This window comes from Chaetodon auriga, chromosome 4 (assembly GCF_051107435.1).
Source record: "Chaetodon auriga isolate fChaAug3 chromosome 4, fChaAug3.hap1, whole genome shotgun sequence".
NCBI lineage: Eukaryota > Metazoa > Chordata > Actinopteri > Chaetodontiformes > Chaetodontidae > Chaetodon > Chaetodon auriga.
This window is the reverse complement of record NC_135077.1, coordinates 7,341,791-7,369,513: the sequence shown is the minus strand read 5'-3', so window position 1 is coordinate 7,369,513 and position 27,723 is coordinate 7,341,791. Positions and strand designations below refer to the sequence as shown.

At 40.3% G+C, this 27,723-nt stretch overlaps 4 protein-coding genes across 4 annotated transcripts in view; all 4 read right to left on the bottom strand.

The window, feature by feature from the left end:
- Window positions 1-1,347: 1,347 nt before the first annotated feature.
- On the bottom strand, window positions 1,348-5,223 carry LOC143319002 (uncharacterized). The gene is made up of 5 exons (XM_076727558.1): window positions 4,908-5,223; window positions 4,666-4,791; window positions 3,965-4,072; window positions 3,849-3,868; window positions 1,348-2,591 (listed from the first exon to the last, which is right to left on the bottom strand). The coding sequence occupies exons 1-5, from the start codon at window positions 5,221-5,223 to the stop codon at window positions 2,211-2,213; spliced, it is 951 nt and encodes a 316-aa protein (XP_076583673.1). The 3' UTR covers window positions 1,348-2,210.
- Window positions 5,224-6,144: 921 nt separating this feature from the next.
- Window positions 6,145-9,791, bottom strand: LOC143318961 (uncharacterized). The gene is made up of 6 exons (XM_076727509.1): window positions 9,721-9,791; window positions 9,156-9,486; window positions 8,900-9,051; window positions 8,518-8,613; window positions 7,972-8,006; window positions 6,145-6,500 (listed from the first exon to the last, which is right to left on the bottom strand). The coding sequence occupies exons 1-6, from the start codon at window positions 9,755-9,757 to the stop codon at window positions 6,381-6,383; spliced, it is 771 nt and encodes a 256-aa protein (XP_076583624.1). The 5' UTR covers window positions 9,758-9,791; the 3' UTR covers window positions 6,145-6,380.
- Window positions 9,792-11,841: 2,050 nt separating this feature from the next.
- LOC143319000 (uncharacterized) lies at window positions 11,842-15,225 on the bottom strand. Its single transcript, XM_076727557.1, has 6 exons — window positions 15,189-15,225; window positions 14,643-14,973; window positions 14,387-14,538; window positions 14,002-14,097; window positions 13,431-13,465; window positions 11,842-11,961 (listed from the first exon to the last, which is right to left on the bottom strand). The coding sequence occupies exons 1-6, from the start codon at window positions 15,223-15,225 to the stop codon at window positions 11,842-11,844; spliced, it is 771 nt and encodes a 256-aa protein (XP_076583672.1).
- Window positions 15,226-24,656: 9,431 nt separating this feature from the next.
- Window positions 24,657-27,723, bottom strand: part of sgcz (sarcoglycan zeta) — a 318,295-nt gene continuing 315,228 nt past the window's right edge. Inside the window, exon 8 of the mRNA XM_076728465.1 lies at window positions 24,657-27,356. Coding sequence (XP_076584580.1) covers window positions 27,150-27,356 — 207 coding nt within the window. The 3' untranslated portion in view covers window positions 24,657-27,149. The remainder of the gene's footprint in view (window positions 27,357-27,723) is intronic.

The following is a 27,723-nucleotide window of genomic DNA, read 5'->3' as shown; positions in this document are numbered from 1 at the left end:
AATTTTGTTCTGCTTTTATCTCTGACTGTAGGCCTCGCTGATGTACACAATGTGCACAATAGAGACCATGGCAGATATAACAGAATGAAACTCAGATCAGCCCTCAGATTTAAGAAATATATGACTCAAATCCAAATTTTCACCATATATAAAAAACAAACTTCAGGGCTCTACACTAACTTTTCCACTGGTAGCACTGGTGCGACCAACTTTCTCAGTTGGTCGCACCAGCACATGATTTTCCTATGAACTGGGCACATGCCTTGTCATTGGCATAGGTTGAGTTCACATTCAGCCCGTTTTTTTTTTTTTTCCATCAGTGCGATCTGGGATTTGAATTGTGTGAACAGGAGTTCCTCTTTCGCTATGTTATAGGCAGTGTTAAACCTAATGACCATTTCGTTCTCTTCTGATGAGCGATTACTCTCATCCATCCGCTGAAAAAAGTCGGGAGGGACTCAGTGTTTCGGGTGATGCATTGGTCCTGACAGGTTTTGTGTTTTATGCTGTGGTTGTGTAACTTCACAGTTTCCAGCTTAAATTGTGTCGACCCCGTAACAAATTTAGTGTTGCCTGCAAGAGATGGGCCACACTGTCGACACCAGACACACAACGTAGTTCCCCTTCGTACCGCAACCACGGGTACTGTGTCAACCATTGTGGTTGAAAGCAGTACTTTTTCTTTTTTTTTTTTCACCTGCTGCTCGGCCGGTCTCTCCCTGTCCTCCTCATCAACAGTAGGCCCACCGTCTGATTCGGCACCTTTTGCAGGCTCTACCTAACCACCAGTCTCCTCCTCTCTCTCCTTATTTAGTTTTTGGAAAAAATCAGCAATAGACCGCTTCATTTTTGAGAATAGCGAAACGCTAGTCTTGGTGTCTTGAAGTTCTGTGCGCTGCGCGTGTACGCGACGGCTTACGTGCACGCGACGGCGCTGTCTCAACAGGAGAGAGTGCAGGTGGAGGCGGCTGACTAAACCAGTGAAAAAAAGGACGACTTTCAACAACAATGTCTAACACAGAACCATAAAACTGATGCGCTCACACGAACGCGACCAGATGAAATTCTTACTCGCAAACTCTGAAAAAAAGGTCGCATATGCGACCATTTTGGTCGCAGTCTCGAGCCCTGAACTTCACAATTCCCTGAATTGGTTATTCAATAACATTTTTTGTATAGCATCTTTCATACAAAGATTCAAATGAAAGCACAAGAGAGAGAGTAAAAACAAAGAACCACTTTTAGTTTCATGTGTACAGTGAACGAAAGTTAACAGGTATAATAAATGTTCTGTACCATGTCAAGAAATAATGAAATAAAAAGACACCAGTTTACAAAAGGGCCAACTCTTACAAATTCATAACAATAAACCAATAAATTTATGTTAGAATACATCTGAGGATTATTGATATTAAAGAGAGAAACACATGTGGGCTGAAAGTGCCTCACATTTGAAAGGTTTTGCATTGAGCAGTCCAGTGTGAGTTGTGAAAGTAAAGCAACTGTGGGCTGTATAATGGTGCTTGAGGGAAGTGAGTCTTCCTCTGCATCTGATGTACAGGAAGCTCCACCGCTGATGTGGTTGATACATGATGGCAGCAGATACATGCTGACCCTCGTCAAAGTGTGTTTAGCATTGTGTGTGGTTGTCACATTAAAACAATTTCACACAAATAAAGAAACGTATATGCGTGTATATTCTGGTCAGCTGCATAGTGTCGAATACGCTTCTTTTTCTAAAACGTCTCTTATGTTTTCTTCCAGCTTTATACTCTGGAGTATATCACCAGCAGGGTCACCAGCACATTTCAGCCTCATGGACATCATTTTGATGAGAATCAGTGTTTGTGCACTCTCAGTTCGGATGCCTATAGCTAACATGGCATCAGTTTCACAAAGTAATAGAGTAACGATGCAGGAGATGTTAATAGGTGATGTTCTTTTAACCAAATCACACTCACTAAATAATAAAATGACCCTTGCAGTGTGCTTGCTTACAGTTTGGTGATGCTCATTATGAAAATTCATATCCAGCCCATTCCCCAGAAAAGCATCTGCACAGGTCCTCTGTGCAAGTGGGCAATGATCCGGGCCCATCTTTACATTTATTAGTTGGCCGTTTTAAATTACATTGCATCTCCACCTTTCCATTAAAATACCACAATAATCAGTGCGATCAAGGGAATTCCTTTTGTCCATTTTGATCACATTCAGGCTGTCCGTGGTAACTGAGCCAGAGAATAGAGAGAGTCATTTTTGTTGCTTTCAGAGTGAATTGTTTCAGATTGCCCAGTGGGTTCAATTTGCTCTTTGGGTAGTTGAGCAACAGAATACACCAAGTTACACTGGAGATCTGTGGTTCTGCTCTGGACACATGCCACCTTTGAATAGACCACAGAGTTGGATGCTGAATTTAAAGAAAAATCTTTTGAATGGTTAAGTCCACTCACAGCTGCTAATCCAGTGTCTTGGTGGTAGGAACAATTAGCGTAGAGACTGTCTGGGTCTGCAGAGAAGTAGAGGATCGAGCCCCTCGCAGGTTGTCTTACACTTTGCTGGTCTTCAAGTCTGATGTCTTCATATTCAACATCCTTGAAATAGAAAAGAGTGAGAAAAAACAAAGTAAAAACAAGGTGAGGAGAGCATAAAATGCATAAACGGTCAAATCCGAAAACATTATTAACACCACTAAAAATGGGACACAATTAGAATAAAACAGAATAAAACAAAACATTAAAGTAAGTCCCGCACACGCAATAAATGAATAACTTTCAAACTTGTTTCTGAAGGTGCTACTCTGATCTGACCGCGGAGGTAATTCCTGAGCTTTAGAGCCTTTTAAGTAAAGGCAGGGTCGCTCTCATTACACACTGTTTGATATCATCTTCTTATTGAAGATGACACCAAGATTTCTTCTGCTCTGCTGTTTCTGAAGTGATACTGGAAGATAAGGAGACAAAGTTTATTCTGACCTGTGTGTGATCTGTGCAGCATCTGGGCTGATACTGATAACTTCTGATGTGTCTGAAGTTAGTGACATCCACTTGTGATGGATGTCACTTTGACACCCAAGATGTGTGGGTTATCAAGATGGATTGTCGCGTTGAAATCCATAGAGATGCGATTATTGTGTGACCAGAGAATTTTAGCTTTGTAAAGATAAGAGGTGCCAGATTGATGATACAAGATAATCAACCCATTCTTCTTCTTTTCAAATAATAATAATGACAAGAAGAAGACAAATTCAAAAGTGAGGTCCAGTGCAAATATTGCAGTAATAAAACTGAGTTGGACTCACCTTTTTAATAAATGAAACATAAAGCTCACCCTTTCCAAAGATTCCCTATAATAGATTGCCTTTGATTATATTTGATTTGGGCTATAATAGGAGTTGGATTAAACAGTCACAGACACAGTCAGACTGCCTCTCTGACCTGCTGCACAGTGTGTTGTTTCAGACCTCAATGGTGGGAAGTGAATGGAAAGTACCGGTAACAAAGGATGTAGGCGGACCTTCATCGTACCGGACCTTCCAACTCACGTGGTTATTGCTGAGAAAAGAGTTTAGAGCTTATGTTTAGGCACCAAAACTACTTGGTTAGCTTTAGGAAAAAACGCGGTTTGTGTTAAAAGTTTTATTGTTACGTGCTTTATGTAACTATACGTAAGTTAAAATAAAATTAACATTGACTTTTGGTTTCTCATGGACTGTGAGCTCCACATTGTGATGGCGTCCTAAACAGTGTTAAAATATGAACACTGGAGTTACAAGAGAAAATGCCTTGGCCTCACACAAGCAAGATGTTTCTGTGGGGGAGTCAACAGACACCAAAGTAACGGAAACTCACCTCTCGTGCGTCTTCTTGTTCTGAAAACACACAGGATGACATTTGTTATTATGTCTGGTTGAGACTGATGTGTTCATATACTATATGCAATGTGTCTGGTGGATTGTGGGTCTTACTCAGCTGTTTCATCTTCATCTTCCTCATAACCGTCAGTAGGACCATCAGTATGGGAATTAGAACACTGACACCAACAACCAAATATGGGACACTTCCTGCCATGGAAAGAGGAAGACATGACAAAAAACAAAAAAAACAAAAAAAAACGTCATCACCCATTGTGCAATGCACAGCTTGCTCCTCACATCCTGCTTTCTGTAAGTGAATCTTTAAAGAAAAACTTTTCACAGGTCAAGTCAATGCTGACTTCATAAATGACCTGAAACCTGATCAACAGAGAACTGAAGAAAATGCAGAAAGATCAAAATTGGATTTAATGGTTCTGAGTGCTAAAAGTTGAGGCTGATAAATTTCACAAATCATAAGAAACTGACAGCTGGGCGTCTGAAAACAAGTTTATTCTAAGTTTATTTCATCAGATTCTTTCATAATTTGGAAACAGGATATTTTCCTGATGCGGTATTAATGGAATTTGTAAGTATATATATCTTCATTCATCAATCAAGCATGCAATGGTTGCCACAAAATTTCATGACTGTGATGTTCATACTGTTAAACATCACAACAACAGCATAGATAATAAGCCCTGCACTCATGATTTATACTATGCATTGCTACTTCCATTAACGTTCAAATATATACATCTATGTAAAGGAATATGTATGTAAGTGCAGACGTGTGTTTATATCAGCTCCTTGTGCTGCTGATGCAGGAGTTGTTGTAGAATGGATGATGGATGATGTGGAAGTATCAGGAATGATATCTGTGCTGCTTGAAGACAGCGTGGAGCTGGTTACATCAAATGCTTTTGGAGCTGTCTTGGGACCTGAACACTCAGCAGAAAATAACAGACAGAATATCATAATCGACTACTTGGACAGTTATTACTTTTGACAAAGGAGAGGTATTTTTTAAAGAAAGGACTGAGGAGCATAAACTTACCATCTGTAACTTTAAGATTCACTTCGATCAGTGGATCAGAGAAAAACCTCTTTGCTCCACAATAATATCTCTTAGAGTCAGACTTTTGGAGATTAGTGAAGGTGACAAATGCACCTGCTGCACTGTTAACTAACTTTATCCGATTCCTGTGTTTAATCTCTCCAACTGCTGCTTTGACGATGATGTGTTTGTCTTTCGAGCATGGAGCATCACAGAGGTACTTAACGTTAGATTTTACATCAGTGATACTGTCCCAGTTGGAGCATTTGATGGTCACATTTTCCCCAACATGTCCCTTTATGTTGAGAGACGTCATCCCTACAACAGTCAGAGCTACAAGCAGACATAAAGGAATCATTGTCATAATGTCAACGCATAAACAAATTCAGATATGCACACTTTTTTTTTTAACGTCTATGTCAATGATGATGAAACATTGTTATTTTAAAAAACTGAATGACTAAATGACTCAAAGCAAATACAAAAAAAGCATCTAACAGCTGCAGCATTTATAGACAAGGCACAGTAGGTGTGATTATAAAGGAGATAAACTCACCAGAGAGAAGACAAGAGAACACATATAATTTTATCATAGTGAAAATAAAGTGCAAAGAACACTACAGCAAGTGGACAGGAATCATCAGGTCAACCCAACCACAGGCTTTGAAAGCTCCCCTTCGTCTTACACTTTCAAACTTTGACGCTCCTCCCTTTCTCACACTCACTCACACACACACACACACACACACACACACACACAGGCGCACAGAGCATATGGCATACTGTGTAAAACTGTGCTAGTGTGAGCAAAACAGCGCACCATTCACAGAACACAGGAAGACCGAATTTATCCAGAAATTAAACAGATAGCAAAACTAAGTGTGATAATCAAGTGTAGATGCTTGAAAACCTCAGTGGCACAGCACTGTGACAGACTGAAACCTGTCAGCATGTCAAGATGCACCAATTTGAAAGAGGAAGTGTTCACAGCATGCCTATCATTTCATTACCTTTTTTTCTTTCTTTGTCATATGTAATACAAATTCAAGGCAAATAAAAACACAGAGGGCTGAGGTTTTTTTTTGGTGCAGTCATTTTATCATAATGTTGAAGTAAATAACATCCCTTCATACAAGCAATTAATGGATTTAGAATGAACCATTTAGAGAAAACCATCACAAACTCCATGCCTAATTCCAACCATAACCCTGGCCTTGGTAAAAGCACACAACAAGTGTGCACACTTGTGTGTTAATTTGAATGAAACCAACTCAATAAGCTGCTCTTTGTATCCTTGGACATCACCTCCAGAGCAGCATTCTGAGAAAATGGTATTAATAAGATTTGTAGCTGCAGGCCAGAGTGAATAAACAGCTCATTTTCCATTTATAGCACAATGAAACAATAAGCTGAAGTCATTATTATTATCATCAACATCCATTGTATGATAGTGATAAACAGCTCCTGCAGTGATCACTGTGACATCGATGTTGAGTCACAGACTGTTTGGGTGGTTTTGAGAGTGCTGTAGACCTCTTCATCCTTCATAAATAGGTGTAGTGACTGGTAGACTCCATCAGTATCTGCAGGGCCCTGTGAGGACATAATGTGTTTGATTTATGTTATTAGACTCAGACCAAATTAAAATAGTAAAAGAAAACATTCAATCAAAATATCATTGAAATTGAAAGACAAGGCACTGGTGCAACATCTCTCCATATCTATATGAAGATATGTGAATTTCTCTCCCTGAGGATCAATGAAGTCATAGCTTTGATTTTGCTCATCTTGAGATACAGCTGGTCAGCTGGACGGTCACACATAAATGTCATATGCCAAGTTTTTCATGAGGGGCAGCAGTAAATGTTTTAATCAGGGTACAAAGGGTCTGGGTTTTCTATATAACGCCAACAGCCCACATTGCTCTTCAGGTATTGCAGCTAAACATGTGTACACAATATTAACTGTTGCCAGATGTAGTCACTGTGTTGATGACAGTGTTACTATTCACTGCTTGTCTTAAAAACAGAAGTTACAGATGAAAAAAATAAATAAATAAAATGCACATTTACATGAAAACATTTTAGAGATGAACCTTGTTTTGCTTGAAGAAAGCACATTTGGCTTCCAGTGCAATGAGAGATGTTAATGAAACAAGTCAAGATGTCTTATCTCAAGGAATTCTTGTTTAGTGTAGTAATTCAATCATAAACCAACTGACAGTCAACACAAGGAATAGAATTACTTAAATTATTCCTATTTCTAGATAACAAGGCTCCACACAGACCAAAGCCTGAATAGAGTCTGGCCAACTGATTTTGAACCTATGACTTTGAAGTCACCACACCAGCTGATGGCTGGTAATGTTCTCCTACAGATGTGCTGTAGGACACATTGGACAACATCGTGCAAACAAGCAGGAGGGACGTCACAGCCGTGACAGAGAGCGATCTGCAAATATGTCAAACCTGTGTCACAGGTACAAATGGATCCACAAATGCATATATATCACTTTACATGTGTTTTTGTGGTGAAACTTTTTACGCATTTATATGTGAAAGTAAAATGTGTTTACAGAGTAAGCTTATGCATGTTCCAAATCGCTCTGTATTTTTGTGGATATGACTTTGCGCATCACAAAAAAGGACATGTTACAACTATTTAAGTCCAATGAAATTTTCCATACTGCTGAACTCAAGTGCCTCACAGATCCACGTGCAGCTGTAGACACTGTGAACAGTGGACACTGTAAAACCGCCTTCAATGACACATTTGACCAATAATGATGAAGACTGAGACATGTAGTTGTTGCAAATTCTTGCAAATGTTAAACATATTGGTGCAATTGAGACTTTCACTCTCACACTCACTGTCAAGGAGGAAGTAAAATAGCAATAACATTGAAAAAGGTTTATTTTTTCAAAGACTTGATCTACTCCATCCTGAACAGCATGAACATGAGACACAAGAAAAGAAAACAAGGGGCAGTATTTAAGCATCGGTGTGGGAGATCCAGCAGAAACAGCACTACACATGGTTTAAGACTGAAAATGGCAAAACTCACCTCTCCTGCGTCCGGTTGCTGGGTGGTAACAATCGCTGAAAAACATGCAGGGAAGCATTTGCTTATCTCATCGACCAAAATAATGGTCATTGGATGGATATGTGATAGATTACATCATGGTACAGTGAGGTTCCTGGATGTTTTGGTGTCCTATAGGCAAACCCTTACTCAGCACTTTTCATAACGATTTTATTGCACTTATTGTAATGAGTAATGTTGTCTTCAATTCGTATAAAATGCATCCACACATCACATAGTGTGTGTGTGTGTGTGTGTGTGTGTGTGTCTGTGTGTGTGTCTGTGTGCGCAGAGGAGAGAAAGACAAATCACAAGCCTGCATGTACAGTATGACCATAAATTACTACACCATGCTGTGCTAATCTCAATCCCAGTTTATTCAAGTATTTATAGAAGAACTGACATTAAAAGTCCTATCCTTGCGTATCCACTGTTATTACTCTTTTAGATTTAGAGCCTCATTTTGGGGGGGTAAAATATTTGTCACCTATACCATTAACCTGTACACATCTGGTTTGTGTGTCTTACTTTGCTGTTTCTTGATCACGTTCTTGGTAAGCATCAGTGCAGCCACCACTAAGATTATTATTAAAATGAAACCTGCAATCAAATACGGTCCAATGCCTGGCCAAAGAGAGAAAAGGGGGAAAGATTAGCAGGTTGATCATACTTTAAACTGCAGCTCTCTCCTCACAGAGGTAAGTGAATACCACTAATTTGTGAATGACCTGACACCTGTTAGAAAAAGAAGAGCAAAAACGCAAGAAATGTCTGAATTAAATTCAAATGTTCATTTACCCAGATTTAGAGGAAATAACATGGAAACATTTTGCTTTTATGTGATTGGTCGTTGGTGTCGTGTATGAATAAAATTGTTCATGTGTCATGTTCGGATGAGAGGTCTTCATACCAGCTCTTTGTGCTGCTGATGCAGGAGTTGTTGTAGAATGGATGATGGATGATGTGGAAGTATCAGGAATGATATCTGTGCTGCTTGAAGACAGCGTGGAGCTGGTTACATCAAATGCTTTTGGAGTTGTCTTGGGACCTGAACACTCAGCAGAAAATAACAGACAGAATATCATAATCAACTATTTGGACAGTTATTACTTTTGACAAAGGAGAAGTCTATTTTAAAGAAAGGAATGAAGAACATAAACGTACCATCTGTAACTTTGAGATTCACCTCTATCAGTGGATCACGGCCAACCCTCTCTGCTCCACAATAATATCTCTTTGAGTCTGACTTTTGGAGATTAGTGAAGGTGACAAATGCACCTTCTACACTGTTAACTAACTTTATCCGATTCCTGTGTTTAGTCTGTCCAACTGCTGCTTTGACAATGATGTGACTGTCTGTCGAGCATGGAGCATCACAGAAGTACTTAACGTTAGATTTCACATTAGTGAAAGCGTGCCAGTCAGAGCATTTGATCGTGACTTGTTCCCCAACATGTCCCTTTATGTTGAGAGACGTCATCCCCACAACAGTCAGAGCTACAAGCAGACATAAAGGACTCATTGTCATAATGTCAACGCATAAACAAATTCAGATATGCACACTTTTTTTTTTAATTGTCTATTTCAATATTCATGATGATGAAACATCACTGTTTTTCAATAACTGACCAAATAAATTACTTCTTTTGCAGACACACAAAAAATCACCTAACAGTTTCAGCATTTATAGACAAGGCACAGTAGGTGTGATTATAAAGGAGATAAACTCACCAGAGAGAAGACAAGAGTACGCAAAGAATTTTATCATAGTGAAAATAAAGTGCAAAGAACACTACAGCAAGTGGACGAATCATCAGGTCAACCCAACCACAGGCTTTGAAAGCTCCCCTTCGTCTTACACTTTCAAACTTTGACGCCCCTCCCTTTCTTTGAAAACACACACACACACACACAGGAGCACGTAGCATCTGGCATACTGTGTAAAACTGTGCTAGTGTGAACAAAACAGTGCACCATTCACAGAACACAGAAAGACCTGCGCTATCTGGCCAAAAATATTCACTCACCCATGGAATTAATTGAAATCAGGTGTTCCAATCACTTCTAAGCTCACAGGTGTATAAAAGCAAGCACAAAGGCATGCAGACTGTTTCTACAAACATTTGTGAAAGAATGGGTCGCTCTCAGGAGCTCAGTGAATTCCAGCATGGTACTGTGATAGGATGCCACCTGTGCAACAAGTGCAGCGGTGAAATTTCCTCACTCTGAAATATTCCACAGTCAACTGACAGTGGTATTATAAAAAAGTGGAAGCGATTGGGAATGACAGCAACTCAGCCACAAAGTGGTAGGCCACGTAAAATGATGGAGCGGGGTCAGTGGATGCTGAGGCACATAGTGTGCAGAGGTCGCCAACTTTCTGCAGAGTCAATCGCTACGGACCTCCAAACTTCATGTGGCCTTCAGATTAGCTCAAGAACAGTGTGTGGAGAGCTTCATGGAATGAGTTTCCATGGCCGAGCAGCTGCATCCAAGCCATACATCACCAAGTGCAATGCAAAGTGTCGGATGCAGTGTTGTAAAGCACGCCGTCACTGGACTCTAGAGCAGTGGAGACGGGTTCTATGGAGTGACAAATCGCGCTTCACCATCTGGCGATCTGATGGACGAGGTGGTTGCCAGGAGAACGGTACTTGTCTGACTGCATTGTGCCAAGTGTAAAGTTTGGTGGAGGGGGGATTATGGTGTGGGGTTGTCTTTCAGGAGCTGGGCTTGGCCCCTTAGTTCCAGTGAAAGGAACTCTGAATACTTCAGGATACCAAGAGATTTTGGACAATTCCATGCTCCTAACTTTGTGGGAACAGTTTGGGGATGGCCCCTTCCTGTTCCAACATGACTGTGCACCAGTGCACAAAGAAAGGTCCATAAAGACGTGGATGAGAGAGTTTGGTGTGGATGAACTTGACTGGCCTGCAGAGGGTCCTGACCTCAACCCGATAGAACACCTTTGGGATGAATTAGAGTGGAGACTGAGAACCAGGCCTTCTCTTCCATCATCAGTGTGTGACCTTACAAACGCGCTTCTGGGAAAATGGTTAAACATACCCATAAACACACTCCTAAACCTTGTGGAAAGCTTTCCCAGAAGAGTTGAAGCTGTTATCACTGCAAAGGGTGGACCAATGTCATATTAAACCCTATGGATTAAGAATGGGGTGTCACTTAAAAAGCAGGTGAGTCAATAGTTTTGGAAATATAGTGTAATTTATCCAGAAATTAAACAAATAGCAAAGCAAAGTGCGATAATCAAGCGTAGATGCTTGAAAACCTCAGTGGCACAGCACTGTGACAGACTGAAACCTGTCAGTATGTCAAGATGCACCAATTTAAAAGAGGAAGTATTCACAGCATGCCTATCATTTCATTACATTTTTTTTCTTTATTTTGTCATATGTAATACAAATTCAAGGCAAATAAAAACACAGGCGGCTGAGTTTTTTTTGGTGCAGTCATTATATCATATTATTGAAGTAAATAACATCCCTTCATACAAGCAATTAATGGATTTAGAATGAACCATTTAGAGAAAACCATCACAAACTCCATGCCTAATTCCAACCATAACCCTGGCCTTGGTAAAAGCACACAACAAGTGTGCACACTTGTGTGTTAATTTGAATGAAACCAACTCAATAAGCTGCTCTTTGTATCCTTGGACATCACCTCCAGAGCAGCATTCTGAGAAAATGGTATTAATAAGATTTGTAGCTGCAGGCCAGAGTGAATAAACAGCTCATTTTCCATTTTTAGCACAATGAAACAATAAGCTGAAGTCATCATTATTATCATCAACATCCATTGTATGATAGTGATAAACAGCTCCTGCAGTGATCACTGTGACATCGATGTTGAGTCACAGACTGTTTGGGTGGTTTTGAGAGTGCTGTAGACCTCTTCATCCTTCATAAATAGGTGTAGTGACTGGTAGACTCCATCAGTATCTGCAGGGCCCTGTGAGGACATAATGTGTTTGATTTATGTTATTAGACTCGGACCAAATTGAAATAGTAAAAGAAAACATTCAATCAAAATATCATTGAAATTGAAAGACAAGGCACTGGTGCAACATCTCTCCATATCTATATGAAGATATGTGAATTTCTCTCCCTGAGGATCAATGAAGTCATATCTTAGATTTTGCTCATCTTGAGATACAGCTGGTCAGCTGGACGGTCACACATAAATGTCATATGCCAAGTTTTTCATGAGGGGCAGCAGTAAATGTTTTAATCAGGGTACAAAGGGTCTGCGTTTTCTATATAACGCCAACAGCCCACATTGCTCTTCAGGTATTGCAGCTAAACATGTGTACACAATATTAACTGTTGCCAGATGTAGTCACTGTGTTGATGACAGTGTTACTATTCACTGCTTGTCCTAAAAACAGAAGTTACAGATTAAAAAAAATAAAATAAAATGCACATTTACATGAAAACATTTTAGAGATGAACCTTGTTTTGCTTGAAGAAAGCACATTTGGCTTCCAGTGCAATGAGAGATGTTAATGAAACAAGCCAAGATGTCTTATCTCAAGGAATTCTTGTTTAGTGTAGTAATTCAATCATAAATCAACCGACAGTCAACACAAGGAATAGAATTACTTAAATTATTCCTATTTCTAGATAACAAGGCTCCACACAGACCAAAGCCTGAATAGAGTCTGGCCAACTGATTTTGAACCTATGACTTTGAAGTCACCACACCAGCTGATGGCTGGTAATGTTCCCCTACAGATGTGCTGTAGGACACATTGGACAACATCGTGCAAACAAGCAGGAGGGACGTCACAGCCGTGACAGAGAGCGATCTGCAAATATGTCAAACCTGTGTCACAGGTACAAATGGATCCACAAATGCATATATATCACTTTACATGTGTTTTTGTGGTGAAACTTTTTACGCATTTATATGTGAAAGTAAAATGTGTTTACAGAGTAAGCTTATGCATGTTTGCAAATCGCTCTGTATTTTTGTGGATATGACTTTGCGCATCACAAAAAAGGACATGTTACAACTATTTAAGTCCAATGAAATTTTCCATACTGCTGAACTCAAGTGCCTCACAGATCCACGTGCAGCTGTAGACACTGTGAACAGTGGACACTGTAAAACCGCCTTCAATGACACATTTGACCAATAATGATGAAGACTGAGACATGTAGTTGTTGCAAATTCTTGCAAATGTTAAACATATTGGTGCAATTGAGACTTTCACTCTCACACTCACTGTCAAGGAGGAAGTAAAATAGCAATAACATTGAAAAAGATTTATTTTTTCAAAGACTTGATCTACTCCATCCTGAACAGCATGAACATGAGACACAAGAAAAGAAAACAAGGGGCAGTATTTAAGCATCGTGTGGGAGATCCAGCAGAAACAGCACTACACATGGTTTAAGACTGAAAATGGCAAAACTCACCTCTCCTGCGTCCGGTTGCTGGGTGGTAACAATCACTGAAAAACATGCAGGGAAGCATTTGCTTATCTCACCGACCAAAATAATGGTCATTGGATGGATATGTGATGGATTACATCATGGTACAGTGAGGTTCCTGGATGTTTTGGTGTCCTATAGGCAAACCCTTACTCAGCACTTTTCATAATGATTTTATTGCACTTATTGTAATGAATAATGTTGTCTTCAATTCATATAAAATGCATCCACACATCACATAGTGTGTGTGTGTGAGTGTGTGTGTGTGTGTGTGTGTGTGTGTGTGTGTGTGTCTGTGTGTGTCTGTGTGCGCAGAGGAGAGAAAGACAAATCACAAGCCTGCATGTACAGTATGACCATAAATTACTACACCATGCTGTGCTAATCTCAATCCCAGTTTATTCAAGTATTTATAGAAGAACTGACATTAAAAGTCCTATCCTTGCGTATCCACTGTTATTACTCTTTAAGATTTAGAGCCTCATTCTGGGGGGGTAAAATATTTGTCACCTGTACCATTAACCACCACTGTACACATCTGGTTTGTGTGTCTTACTTTGTTGTTTCTTGATCACCTTCCTGGTAAGCATCAGTGCAGCCACCACTAAGATTATTATTAAAATGAAACCTGCAATCAAATACGGTCCAATGCCTGGCCAAAGAGAGAAAAGGGAGAAAGATTAGCAGGTTGATCATACTTTAAACTGCAGCTCTCTCCTCACAGAGGTAAGTGAATACCACTAATTTGTGAATGACGTGACACCTGTCAGAAAAAGAAGAGCAAAAACGCAAGAAAAGTCTGAATTAAATTCAAATGTTCATTTACCCAGATTTAGAGGAAATAACATGGAAACATTTTGCTTTTATGTGATTGGTCGTTGGTGTCGTGTTCTTTCTTGTTAAATATATAAATTAAATGTTCGGATGAGAGGTCTTCATACCAGCTCTTTGTGCTGCTGATGCAGGAGTTGTTGTAGAATGGATGATGGATGATGTGGAAGTATCAGGAATGATATCTGTGCTGCTTGAAGACAGCGTGGAGCTGGTTACATCAAATGCTTTTGGAGCTGTCTTGGGACCTGAACACTCAGCAGAAAATAACAGACAGAATATCATAATCGACTACTTGGACAGTTATTACTTTTCACAAAGGAGAAGTATTTTTTAAAGAAAGGACTGAGGAGCAAAAACTTACCATCTGTAACTTTAAGATTCACTTCGATCAGTCGATCAATGCCAACCCTCTCTACTCCACAATAATATCTCTTAGAGTCTGACTTTTGGAGATTAGTGAAGGTGACAAATGCACCTTCTGCACTGTTAACTAACTGTATCCGATTCCTGTGTTTAATCTTTCCAACTGCTGCTTTGACAATGATGTGATTGTCTGTTGAGCATGGAGCATCACAGAAGTACTTAACGTTAGATTTCACATCCATAACAGTGTTCCAGTCGGAGCATTTGATGGTCACATTTTCCCCAACATGTCCCTTTATGTTGAGAGACGTCATCCCCACAACAGTCAGAGCTACAAGCAGACATAAAGGAATCATTGTCATAATGTCAACGCATAAACAAATTCAGATACGCACACATTTTTTTTACTGTTTATGTGATGAAACATCGCTTTTTTAAAAAACTGAACGACTAAATGACTCAAATCAAATACAAAAAAAGCATCTTACAGCTGTAGCATTTATAGACAAGGCACAGTAGGTGTGATTATAAAGGAGATAAACTCACCAGAGAGAAGACAAGAGAACACATATAATTTCATCATAGTGAAAATAAAGTGCAAAGAACACTACAGCAAGTGGACAGGAATCATCAGGTCAACCCAACCACAGGCTTTTATTCATGACTTCCCTTTCCCTTTCCTCTTGCCCTTTCAGAAGCCAAGGCTCCTCCTTTTCCTTTGAACACACACACACACACACACACACACACACACACACACACACACGACAGTGTGTAACATCACAACTTAACAGAGGCCCCATTTATACTCATTATAATCAATTTTCACTTGACAAGTGTCTCATGTCAAGACGAAGTCCAGATGAGAGTTGACACTTTCATTGACACATACATGCATGCTTACATGTGTCCCATGAGCACAAATCTGGTTGAAAAATATTCTAGTTTTCCTGGCCTACCTTCAAAGTGGGGTCAGCTGAACAGTGAACAGTGGTGGTGATGCACCTGAAGCTGTTAACGGTAACGGTATATAAAAACTGTATGATGTATAAAAACTGTAATCTATCACCTTCATGGGTGGGACCACCCACACAGATAAACTCAAACAGCTCAGAATGCATTTCAAACCACTTCCTACATGGCTTGGGATGTGGACATTCATTTACATGTAGCTTTCGACCTGCCCAAGACGCACGAAGTGACTAAGTGTGAATGAGGTCAGAGTGTTGTTTGGTGTGAGGGGGCTGCAGATCGCATACATGTTGACTTGGTTCAGCTTTCTGATTTGCATAACTATTACTGAACAGTTTACTAAGAAAATAACAGTTTAAACATTGTAGAACATGAAGACAGCACTACTTCAAAATACATGACACAGTAATGTAAACAGTTGCATGGATAATACACATTCAGAACAATTCAATAGAATAAATCCAACCCAAATATTGTTGAATAAATTTGAACACTTAATGAATTAATTGATCAGTCAGTTAAAATTATGATGCTTGCTGTATGTTTTTAAACTAGAATAAAATTACTCAATGACTTTTTTTCCATGACGAAGACAAGATGATGACGAGACGGCACGAATGTCACTTCAATCAGGAGAGACAAGCGAATGAAGTAAGTGTTTATTGTACAGGTGATATGTGAAATTAGTGTGGTCAGAAGTCTTTGGCGTTTAGACTATACAATTAGATTTTTTGTAATCAAGGTGTCGGCCCTGAGCTGAAGTCAGAAAAATCCCCCCCACAGAGTCCCGACATTGGCGGCAGTGGTGGCTGATGAGGCAGATGAATTGATGAAGTTGATGAATTTGTGAAGACTGGGTGATGACGGGGGGGTGGAGGGGTGTGCATAACAGCAGCATGATTGAACTGAAGCAGAGCGAGACAATCGTATTTAAAAAGATGACTGGCTAACAATGAAGGTGTGTCACTGTGCTGCTGGATAGATGTGACCAGCTGATGACAACAGCTGAAATCTCAGTTGACAGCTCCAGACAATGACAGCAAGGAAATAATGAGTGAGCCTGCTTTGAGTGATTGCAGGATGGTGTGAGAAATAAACTACCGGCCTAAGCATGCAAGAGAAGAGTCTTCCCGACTTCATCTGGAGCTTCAGATGAATCAAGTGAATGAAGGTAATTGTTTGTTAAACAGATGATATTTGAAATGACTTTAGTCAGAAGTCTTTGCCACTTAGACTCTACAAGGAGATTTTTTTTTTTGTGATCAAATGTCTGCCCTGAGCAGCAGCCAGATAAATCCCCCCAATTTTCTCAATTATTTTATCAATTACCTCTTATTTGATCAGTTATCAAGCAGGAATGAAACATGCCACAAAACATCACAAAGAGCCGGACACAAAATATGAGGTCAAGTGATTAAAATCAACAGTGTGCCATGAATGAACGGACAGAAACAAAATGTCATAATGGATGCAGTCTGTCAGAGCCAAAAGCAGAACGACAGACAGAGATCAGTGCACAAACTTCATTTTGAACAGCTCAGTCATTTCTACTTGTGCAATCTAAAAATCACTTGAGCAAGAGCAGAGGGAGCCAAGACAAAGTACCACAGTGGACAACTGACTATCTGGCAAAGAGTGGAGGGCAGAACTGGGGTTTATACACTGAGCAGGTTGAGTACTGATGAGCCTCAGGTGTGCAGGTGGGCCGGCAGCAGGAGGGAACAGGTGACCACGCCCAGCTCGGCTCAGACACACAGAGAGGGAGAAAAGACATCCACGTACACAAGAGAGGGGATGCCAAGGTAACACAGGCACCGCAATCCTGACACAAAATGTGTCCAGCCAGAAAAATAGCTTAGCCAGCAACTGCTAGAGGTTCCCAACTTTCATGACAAGGCTCGCTAAACTGCACCCATTAGACCACAAACCTCATCTGATAAGATTAATCCTGCATCCCCACTCTGATACATTTTTCTGTCAGGTGTTTTACTAGGGAAAGCGTATGACACTCATGATGAAAATAGTAATACTTTATGCCATTGAGTCACTTGCTGGGGACCCCCGGCACCCACTTGGGAACCCTTCGGAGTCCAAGGACCCCACGTAGACAACCACAGTGCAACAATGGCCTGTTTGCAATGAATAGGATTGGCCAGCAATTGGTAATGGTTAACAGTGACCTGAAAAGCTAGTAAGTTTGATTTTAGCCAGAGTACAGGATTGACATACATAGAGATTGAGTTTAGGCAATTTGCCTCTCCTTTAATGATTCATTTATTAAATATACCTGAAATTCAGCAATAAAAGGAAGTCAGTGGCGACCTGACAATTAGTAATTAAGGAGTGCAGGTTAATTAATAGTTGAACAAAATACCACGCCATTGAACACCACTTCCAGCTCAGAGCAGCAGCAATTGCTTACCTTGAGCTTCCAGTGGCATCGAGTCGCACATAGGAGGATGCAGCAGAGGATGACTGATGGCCCAAATGTTCAAGGGAAGCTGTTGATACACCTGGTTGCAGCACTTATTCTACCTGAATGGCCTGAACAATGGCTAAACCAAGATTTGGTCATAGAGTTATTATCTGGGGTCAGAAAGAGACGTTCACCAGGGTCAGTGGGAGGCCTGTCTTTTTAAGACGATGAGTACGAGTATAGCTTCTTCTTCTTCTTCTTTTGGAGCAGAAACAGCTGATCAGTCATGTGACTTAAATGTTCTCCACATCAGAACTTATTTGGAAAAGGTGTTAAGCACATTAACTCTTTTGGAAAAACCACCCCAAGTGAATGTAAAAACAAACCTAAGGACATTTTTTCAAATTTTTCCATTTCCATCAATCTGTTCAGATGTGCTTCTTCAAAGTGCACATCAAGACCTGGTGATGGAAACACAGCTATAGTGACAATGACTGTCAAAGCATGAGTGCAGAGGTATTAGGAGGCTTTCTTTAACTTTCGTCCCTTTCTTTTGGAGGTCAAAGCTCCTCCTTTATACTTCTTCAGAAAAGAAAGTAGTTGAATTATTTTAGAGTGTGACCAATGACCACTCTTTAACAACTTTGAGAGCTACAAAGGGTGGTTATGAATTTCAACCACTGCTGACATTTCTCCCAGCATGCACCTCCTCTAGGGCCTCGCGCTGAAGCGTCAATATTTAGGTATGTGCTAATCTTTTCAGTTTTTAGAACACAACTTCCTCATTCCAGTTAAGGTGGCGGTAAAGTTCACTTCTCTGTCTGTTTTTTTTACACTTGGATTTGATGTCGAATCATTCTTTTCTTGAGCAGTTTTCCATTATAGAAAGCAGGCCATGCCAATCAGTCACGTCCGTTCCAGGAGGAGAAATGTGCTGCTCACAAATGCCTTTTCTTTTTCTTTGAGAAGTTAAACATTGCTGACTTTGAGCGTACTGAATTCTGAAAGCATTCTCCCAAACCACTCTAACAGGATGAATTTGGAGCCGCAGCAAAGATCAGTTTAAGAGAAATGACCCTCAAAACTGGAGAAGCAAAACAAATGAGGGACGAGCACTTATAGGAGAAACCTCAGTGCAACCTGAGTGACAAAGAATGAGAAGAAAAGAAGAATTATCCTTAAGTGTCAAAATTGAGATGTAGTTGAGAAGCATCATATTCTACATAGGTCTGACTCTCGTGGTCACTTAATTAAGAAATACTGGAAAAACTAGAAAGACATTTTCACGGATCCATATTTTGAACGTTTGAACTGCCTTTCTCCATTTTACTGTCGTGACATCCATCAACGCTATACTTTCATTTCATGACTGTGCGTCCAATCATAGAGAGGGTCGTGTGCTGTTCGATTGTAAAATGGGGAATCAGAGGGACTGTTTTTTTCAGTTCCCAGTGGCTGTAAACAACAGATATCCCACACAGTTTCTGAGCTTATGGACTGCACATCAGCCCAAGACACAGCCTGTAACGTCCCGCAGACGTAGGACTAGATCACACAGATCATCGGGACATTTTAAACTCACTGAACTCCCTCAGGACCACCATACTTCACTCTGTGCTATCCTCGTATACAAGTCCAGGTTTCTGGAGTAACAAGAAGATTATTTTTTTCATAATCAGATTTCCATAATTCTCTCCATATAATCAAACTGAGTACAAAATCAGTGCTCCAGTCATGTAAACAGCGTTATTTCGGGAAGTCATCAATTCATGCATTCATAAACAGATTATTCCTTTTTCCTGTTAGTAGCATTAATGTCGCCTTATTGCATGCTTGCTAACATCAAACACCAAACTTAATGAAACACTAAAATGAGCAGAAATGTAACCGAAACAGAGCTGTTGATGCATGTCATCACACATAGCTAACACGGTCCACAGGCTTTTGAAAACTCCAGAAGTGTTTTCACCTTATTAAGGAACATAAGCAGCCCTATTTCCCAGGGATTGAGACTCTCCTCTCCTTCACAAGACTGCCACTGTGCTGTGGCTATGTGTATATATGTGTGGCAGGCAGGTATATTTATGAAGGATGAGAGAAGCTGATTGAAGAGGCCATGAATGATGCCAGCCCTCACAGCACCAACTGATAATTCAGTCCTCCCACTTCAAACCATTTCACAATTGTGCCTCTGCTTATGAAATGACCAAAAATATGTCGGCCATTCATGGAAACAGAGAGCGCCTTATCTCACCTCCACCTCTCCACCATCATTCCACCTCTTTCCATTTCATCTCCTATCCCCTCCTTTCTTCTCTCGCACATTGTGATTAACCAATTCTGCTGTCCTTGGTAATGTGTCTCAGTGTGCAAGGAGGAAATGAAGGAATATTATCTCTGTCCTCTGCTGGCTTTGATAGTGCTTGTCATTCAAATACACACTTTCATCATTCACTGACAATCCAGGGCCTTTGCTTTGTTTGTGTGTATGTGTGTGTGTGTGTGTCTGTGTGTGCAGTGGCGTCATAGATAAGGAGAGGTTTGTCAGGGCAGCTCAGTTAATGCTGCCACTTGACACTGCAACACAATGAGTCAACCACTGTCATGCTACCATAGCAAAGTAAATAATGTGTCCGTTTATCAACCACGTCTCACCTGTGTTGTGTACATACTCCCACATGTTGGTCATTCTAAGACACTTGAAATCAGCAAGACCTTTCTGATAAAGCCCAGGTAAATCGACCAGGTAAACTAGCTTATAGACTCAGAAAAGGCAACAACAGCTTGACTGTTTGTGGCCTCTCTGCTTCCTCATTTCTCTGCCTGTAAATTCATGAGCTGCAATTTTACCCGGCAGTTGAAAAACGGATTAATCATAAGCCACCGACAACGTTGTCTTTCCAATTTAATCACTATTCCCCTGATCATTTTCTGAAATGCTGATTATTAAATCCCAGAAAAAAAACCTCAATCTATATTAGAATGATGGTTTCAGAAGGATTCAACTGCGCTGATCTTATAACTCTTGCCTACTTGCTTTTGTAAAAGTCTTTGTTGGTCGAGTGCTGGAGTTTTCCCGTTGGACCTTCAAAATGAACAGTGAGGTCCGGACTGTTCTCAATTATGTCTTCATGGTGACGTGTGAGCTAAGCAGGTGCACTCTCTTTGGTGTCTGGCTTTGTCCACCACACCGGATCAGCTACATTGTGTCTCTGGACCTGCACGGCCTGTGCAAGTCTTTCACAGTGGCCTGGCTCTGACTCAACAGGCATCAGCAGAAGAGGATGTGTGGCTACTTCAAGAGTCATATTCGGTTGAAGAGGCTCTGGATATTCTTGACTACTTAGATCAGCCGGCGTCAGATGACTCTGCCGCATCCATCCATGGCGAGCCGTGTGGGTTGCCCACATAAACCCACTAGCAATGGCCTTAGAGGGCTCCGCCTATACTGATAGAATCTGTAGTTACAGAAAGTAACTGACGTTTTATCACATTACAGTGTTTTTACCACAACCAGTCTGTTTTCACACAGTCTCCACCCTTTTGTCACACTTAACTAATCTGACACAGAAAATGTGTTTCTGCTCTTCACAAAAAATAAAAACTATGCTTCAGGCGGTCATTTAGCTCAACAGGCCTTATTCTAGAATCCATCTGAGGGTAAATTCAGCTTGACCGACTAACTTATGTATGCATTGACAGGTTATCATTTCAAGTGAGACTCTAAGTTATTATGAAAAAATGTTTTCCTACTGGGATCTGATAAATGAGACACTTTTGGTTAAACCTGTCCATGTTTTGAGGTCTTTGAGGGAATTACCTCTGTGGTACACACATCAATTGAAAAATTATATTATATTGTCTTCTTGGAATCACTCTGGATAATCCCAGTCTTGTTCACAGCATAGGAAATAGGAAATAACAAACTGTAATCAACACATAACCACCCAGGACAATAATGCAAATATAGGACAGAAAAGTAAGCTACTGTAATAAGCATCGCACTTTTTTTCTGTTATGTAGCTACCTTCAGCCTTCAGACTACAAAACTTTCTGCCACTCAAGTAGGTCTTCAAAAAAAAAAAAAAAAGTCCTTCAGCTGCATGTTAATCCATCATTATAGCTTCATCGTCCACATAGCTAACTAAGAAATTAGGCTGAATCTTTGAAAACTCACAAGAGATGTTGAGTCTCATTTGTTTGAGCTGACGTGATAGATGAGCTCTCTCTGGATTTTGCTGCAAAAACCTTTAAGATATTATAAATGGATGCTGTGTTTCTTACCCAATTTGCCAATTCATTGGTTTCAAAATTTGCAAGATTGAATGTGCAAATTAAGAGTGTCCATGGATACAATTAGTATTCTCTCTAGTCTTGATAGTTGCAAGGAAAATTCAGTGGGTTTTATTTCATGTCGTGTCAGGAGACAACACTGACTTGTGGTCAAGACTAGTCAGGAATACAGGGACAACAGCGCTGGTGCAAAAGTTAAAAAACAACAAACAGGTCCAGGTTCCCAACACCCATTCTCTCTGTGTGGATTTTGAATGGCCACAGGTATGTCCAGCAAGTGGATGTTATTCCATGAGATTGGTTGATTCTGTTGGTCCCTGTGGATCTGCCCAATATGCCTTTTCACATCAGACATTTTGACTTGTCATGGTAGGAAGAGCACAGGTGTTGCTAATAACATTCACGAAGGCTCTGTTTTATTCCCAGTTAAACCTGTGTGAGCCATTTACTTATTACCTGTGCTTTCTTATTTCATTGTATAGTAAATGAATTAGATTAGGTCAGAGTCAGAATGAATGTAGTTGGCATACACTAAAGTTTTACTAATGCTTCTTCTCTGATCATGTTTGTGTTTGGGACACAAGATGACTGAAGTGAAAAGCTATCCACACTCAAACTATTTCTTTGTCACTCAGGATGTCTTAACTCGGGAGGTTGATGAACGCTGATGCTCTATATGATATGATGCATATTTCGTCACATGTGCACCTCAACTATACTTGAAAACAACACACCCGTCTTCCTTAAATATATCTATGCCTGTATCTTAAATCATTTGTCATAGTGCTGCTGTAGTGTAGTAGAAACTGTCAAAAAAACATTTTAAATGGCACTACCTGGAGATGGATGAAGAAATCACTATTGGCAGAAAAATAAGTTTAAACACTATAAAATTAAATGATGTGAAATTAAATGAGGACGGGACCTGAAGACAGAGAAGGTCTGCGTGCTGCAGGAAAGGGGGGAAATACAGCCAGCTCTCACTTTTATAAAGTTATCCTATTACTGTCAACGGGCTGATGGGTCAATGGGCACATTTGAAATGACAATAAAATAAAGTGCTGGACACTGAGTGCTGTGCACACCGTACTCACAGGGAAGCATGCACTTGGAAGAATGTGTTTACAGGCTGTGTATTTCTCTGTGTATTTCAATTTGTATGTGTGTGTGTGTGTGTGTGTGTGTGTGAGAGAGAGAGTTAATAAGATGGTCCATTTCATTGCTTTCTGAGCTTGGAACACTTGAACACATCATTTCATAACTACCACTTAAAAACAGTGACGGGAAAGAAGAGACAGAGAAATTCATATCGTCGAAGAATGAGAAGGTGTGACTGGCAAGAGACGGCAAGAGGCGGCAAGAGAAAAGCCAGAGAATGAGAAAACTTGATTGAGAAAGATGGATGAATACTTACCTAAACCTGCTTTCCTGGTAGACCATGCAATTACTGTAATACATACATGTAGTGATATTATCACAAGTGGACAATAAAGAATGTGACAAGGTGGAGAGACAGTAAGAAGGGAAGGAGAAACAAGGGGGAAAAGTCATTTGTGAAGAGAGAAACAGTGACCGGTAGGTAGGAGGCTGTGTGCTGTGGTGACTCATCACATTTTTTTTGCCTTCAGGTCAAGACAGCAGCCGGCCATAGAAACAACATAACCATAAGTTGAGCTGTTATTAGGAGCATCTTGACGTGTGATAAACTGGCCTATTCAGAGAGTCGTATTAAGGAGTTGTATAATCCAGATAATATACATCTTTCAGATTAGCTTTTATTTCTTTAATTCTTGTGTATACTTATCTTTGCTCACCACCAACAACTCTTGTCTCTCCTGATTGAAACATAACAGCAGTATATTAATGTAATTTCCAGGAAACAGATTAGGTGTGAACAACGTGATTGCTGAAACTTTACCTTAAACTTTGTCTAGTGACAAGTACTGTGGCATATTTCCTACACTAGTGTGAACTTCAAGTAACAACTTCTACTTTATTTATGTCACTGGGGGAACAGCCTCCCTCAGAACTACACACATCATAGAAGGAACATGAGGAAAATTTCAAATATCAAATTGTTTTCTCAGATGTTTTCCTTCTATCTCTTAAGATTTATGACTGTGTCAAGCAGGACACAGTGGGGACACAAATTGTGGCATCCAAAGTTTGTGTTGGGGCACCTCTAAAATCTTGTGTGTGACATACAAAGTAAATTATGTAGTATTCATCAGAGAAGCATTTTAATTTCTCTTGGGAACACACCGTTTAATGTAAATGGACTCCAGTTAGAAACAAATAATTTGATAATTACAAAGACGCCAGAGATTCTCTTTAAAAACAATATCATTTTATTTTGTATTTTATAGGTATTGTTATATACATGGCATAATTTGTGCTTTTTTATTATCAAGAATAAAACCATAAGGGAACACATCAGAAAATTAAACTTTAAACCAGGATTGAATTGTTCTTTTTTCAGCTGGATCGACCGAGCGTTCTACAAAACCAGGAGAGAAGGGGAGGAAAACGACAGAAAACTAAATAGATAGATAGGTAGATTGATAAATACATAGATTTTTCCAGAGACACTTGCAGATGGTCCACTGAGGGTAGTGTGAACGTTCAGACTGTGATGTGCTTTTACCAACAGCAGCAAAGGCACCTGTGTATCACTTTTGTTTTTATTTTTTTAAAAAAAGCACGCCTCAGGGCCTTAATCCAGTTGAGTCCATACACACACAACCAATTCAACCATAATTTTCTCCAGGAGGATTTCTGCCATACAAATTTGCTGAGTTCCAATGATTTCCAGCCATCGCAGAGGTCGGGCACTGCGTTAGCCAGCTGGAGGCCATTCACACTGATCCCCCCATCTGAGACTGACTGAATATATAAAAAATAAGACAGAAAATAATATTTTGGACCTTCTTGACTTTTCTTGCTTACGTTGCACAACTTTTGGAAGGGGGCATAGTGCGAGGGCAAAGGGACAGTTTTCCTGATATTTCAGTTTGGGATGGCCAAAGGAGAAATAACAAATCACACATGAGAAAACCTAAAGACATTTCATTTGGTGAATGATGGGTGAGAGACCAAAGTCAATATATGAAGAGAAGAAACATTTAGAAATGTAACTGGTGGAAATAAAATAGAGAGTGGTGAGGAGCCTGTTCAACATAATGGGAGGTAAAAAATACTGCAGTAAGAAGGAGGAAAAGGGAGAGTGAGAGCAAAGAGCAGAAACGTCTCTCAATGCCACAGAAAACAGACATGACTGAGAAGAGCAAGAAGAGCAGAAAGGTCACACAAAAGAGTGCAAAAATAGTCTGACAGACAAGGAACACAGGATGAAGATGTATAATACCCCATAAAATGGCCTCTGCCTGACTGGAGGTTTGGCTCCATAACATAAATGGTTGGTCTGCTATAGCACCCACTCCAACCCTAATTTAATGTCTTTTTCTTATTCCATTTGCTTTGTGAGTCAGGCAAAAATAAAGCATCTTATGCCTGGATGAATGGCTCCCGAGAGACAGAAACCAAAAGATCTGAGGACATACTGGGACCCTGCATCTTATACAGCTGATGGTTGGGGGAAAAAAAAAAAAAAGAAAAGTTTTTTAACCAGACCAGTAGAAGAATACGGATATGCAGACTAATGTTTTCTTTACCAATCCAGTGCAAGTAGATGCATAGACAGACCAAAATAACTCTAAAGCATAGAGAAAAGATAAGGGAGAGCAGCTGTAAAATATGGAAAGATAAAGGTTTACAGAGAGATAATAAGTAAAAGATCTGATCTGGAGAAAAGAGAATTATATGGGGGGGGGGCAAGCTGGTGAATGCAAGGTTGAAGCGCAATTATTTGCATTAGATATCCTATGAAACGTGTCTGGTGGGGTCAAGGAGCATATTCACTATCAAGTGTGATTAATGAGGATGGGTCTAATGTCAACATTTGGGCTGAAAGACTAGAGGGGAAGAGGGGGAAGGCCTTTCTGGTATAGATTGGTCCGTTAGCTAGCCTTAGCTTCCCACTAGACTAAACCATTGTCTGATTAACTTGTTAGCTACCCGCAGGGTTAAACCAAGGTCCACACTGATGTCTGTAAGCCAACTGACAGGTTAACCTGGACTCCTTGTCTGTGTCCCTGCCAGCGAGTTCGCAGTCCATCACCACCTCTGCTTATCCTAACAAAAGCAGGAGCATGTTTTCCAGGACATTTTGGTCATACTGTGAACACACAACTCACTTTTTAAGAGAGTTTGCTGTTATCAGGAAAACCCCAAATATAATCCTTGTGACTTTCAGAAACCATCATGGCAGCTATTCAACAATGGCAAAGACAACCAATGAAGGCCTCAGAGTGAGACTGCCCTTCCATGTTCATGAGCATCATCATAGCATTAATCCCACCAGCTAACCTTGTCGGTTTTTGCTCCCTGCCCAGTCGTCCATCCTCTTGACTAGCATTAGCTACTGACCAATCCATATTAATTTGGTCGGTGAGCTTGAAATAGCTCCTCACCAAGCTCTTGTCCATGTTGAGTCAGTCCTTTAGCTGGCATTAGCTTCACACTGAGCCACAGTCCATGTTGATTTGGTCTGTTAGCAGGTATTAGCTTCCTGCCAAGCTGTAATCCATAGAATTTGATTGGTTAACGGACATGAACTTCTCGCCATGCTACAATCCACGTTGATTCGGTCTGTTAGCTGGCATTATTTTACCACCAGGCCATAATCCACGCTGATTCAGTCTGTTGGCTAGCATTAGCTTCATACTCTAATAGTCCATTTGTCCCGGGTGTCTGTCAACCTCACGCTTTCAGCTCCAAAGACAAAAGTTACTGGTGGTTTGGCAGGTAGAACCTTTCTCAGCTGGGGACAGGTAGAGCTTGCCGTTAGCACAGGCACAAAGCTCGTACACAGTCTGTTTGGTGTAGGTGCTACCTGCTGGTGCCCCCTCCAGGGGGTCCACAGCACTGCCGAGGGGAATGTTTCCCAGCCTGATGGTGTTGGCGTCTAGGAAGATCTGTGGAAATAAAAGAGAGATGATTTAGATTTGCGGAGAACAAAAGATACAACAAATAAAAGGAAAGAAAGAACAAAGACAATAAAACGATAAAATATAAAATGTGAAATGCATATACGAAAATGGATACACAGAAGTTGATGTTACAGCTGTAGGGGACTGAGCTCACATGGATTGGAGAAAAGATGGGAGAAAGTTATGTTTCGGGGAAAAAAAAACAAAAGATACTGAGGTTGTGGATACAGAGAAAGAGAGAGCACATTGCCGGGGGGGATGAATATACTCTCTGTGGTCGACTGGGGTTGTCATCAAGAAAGATCTATGGAGACAGAGAGGGAATTTCTATTTAGAATGGGTCTCTTTTGAT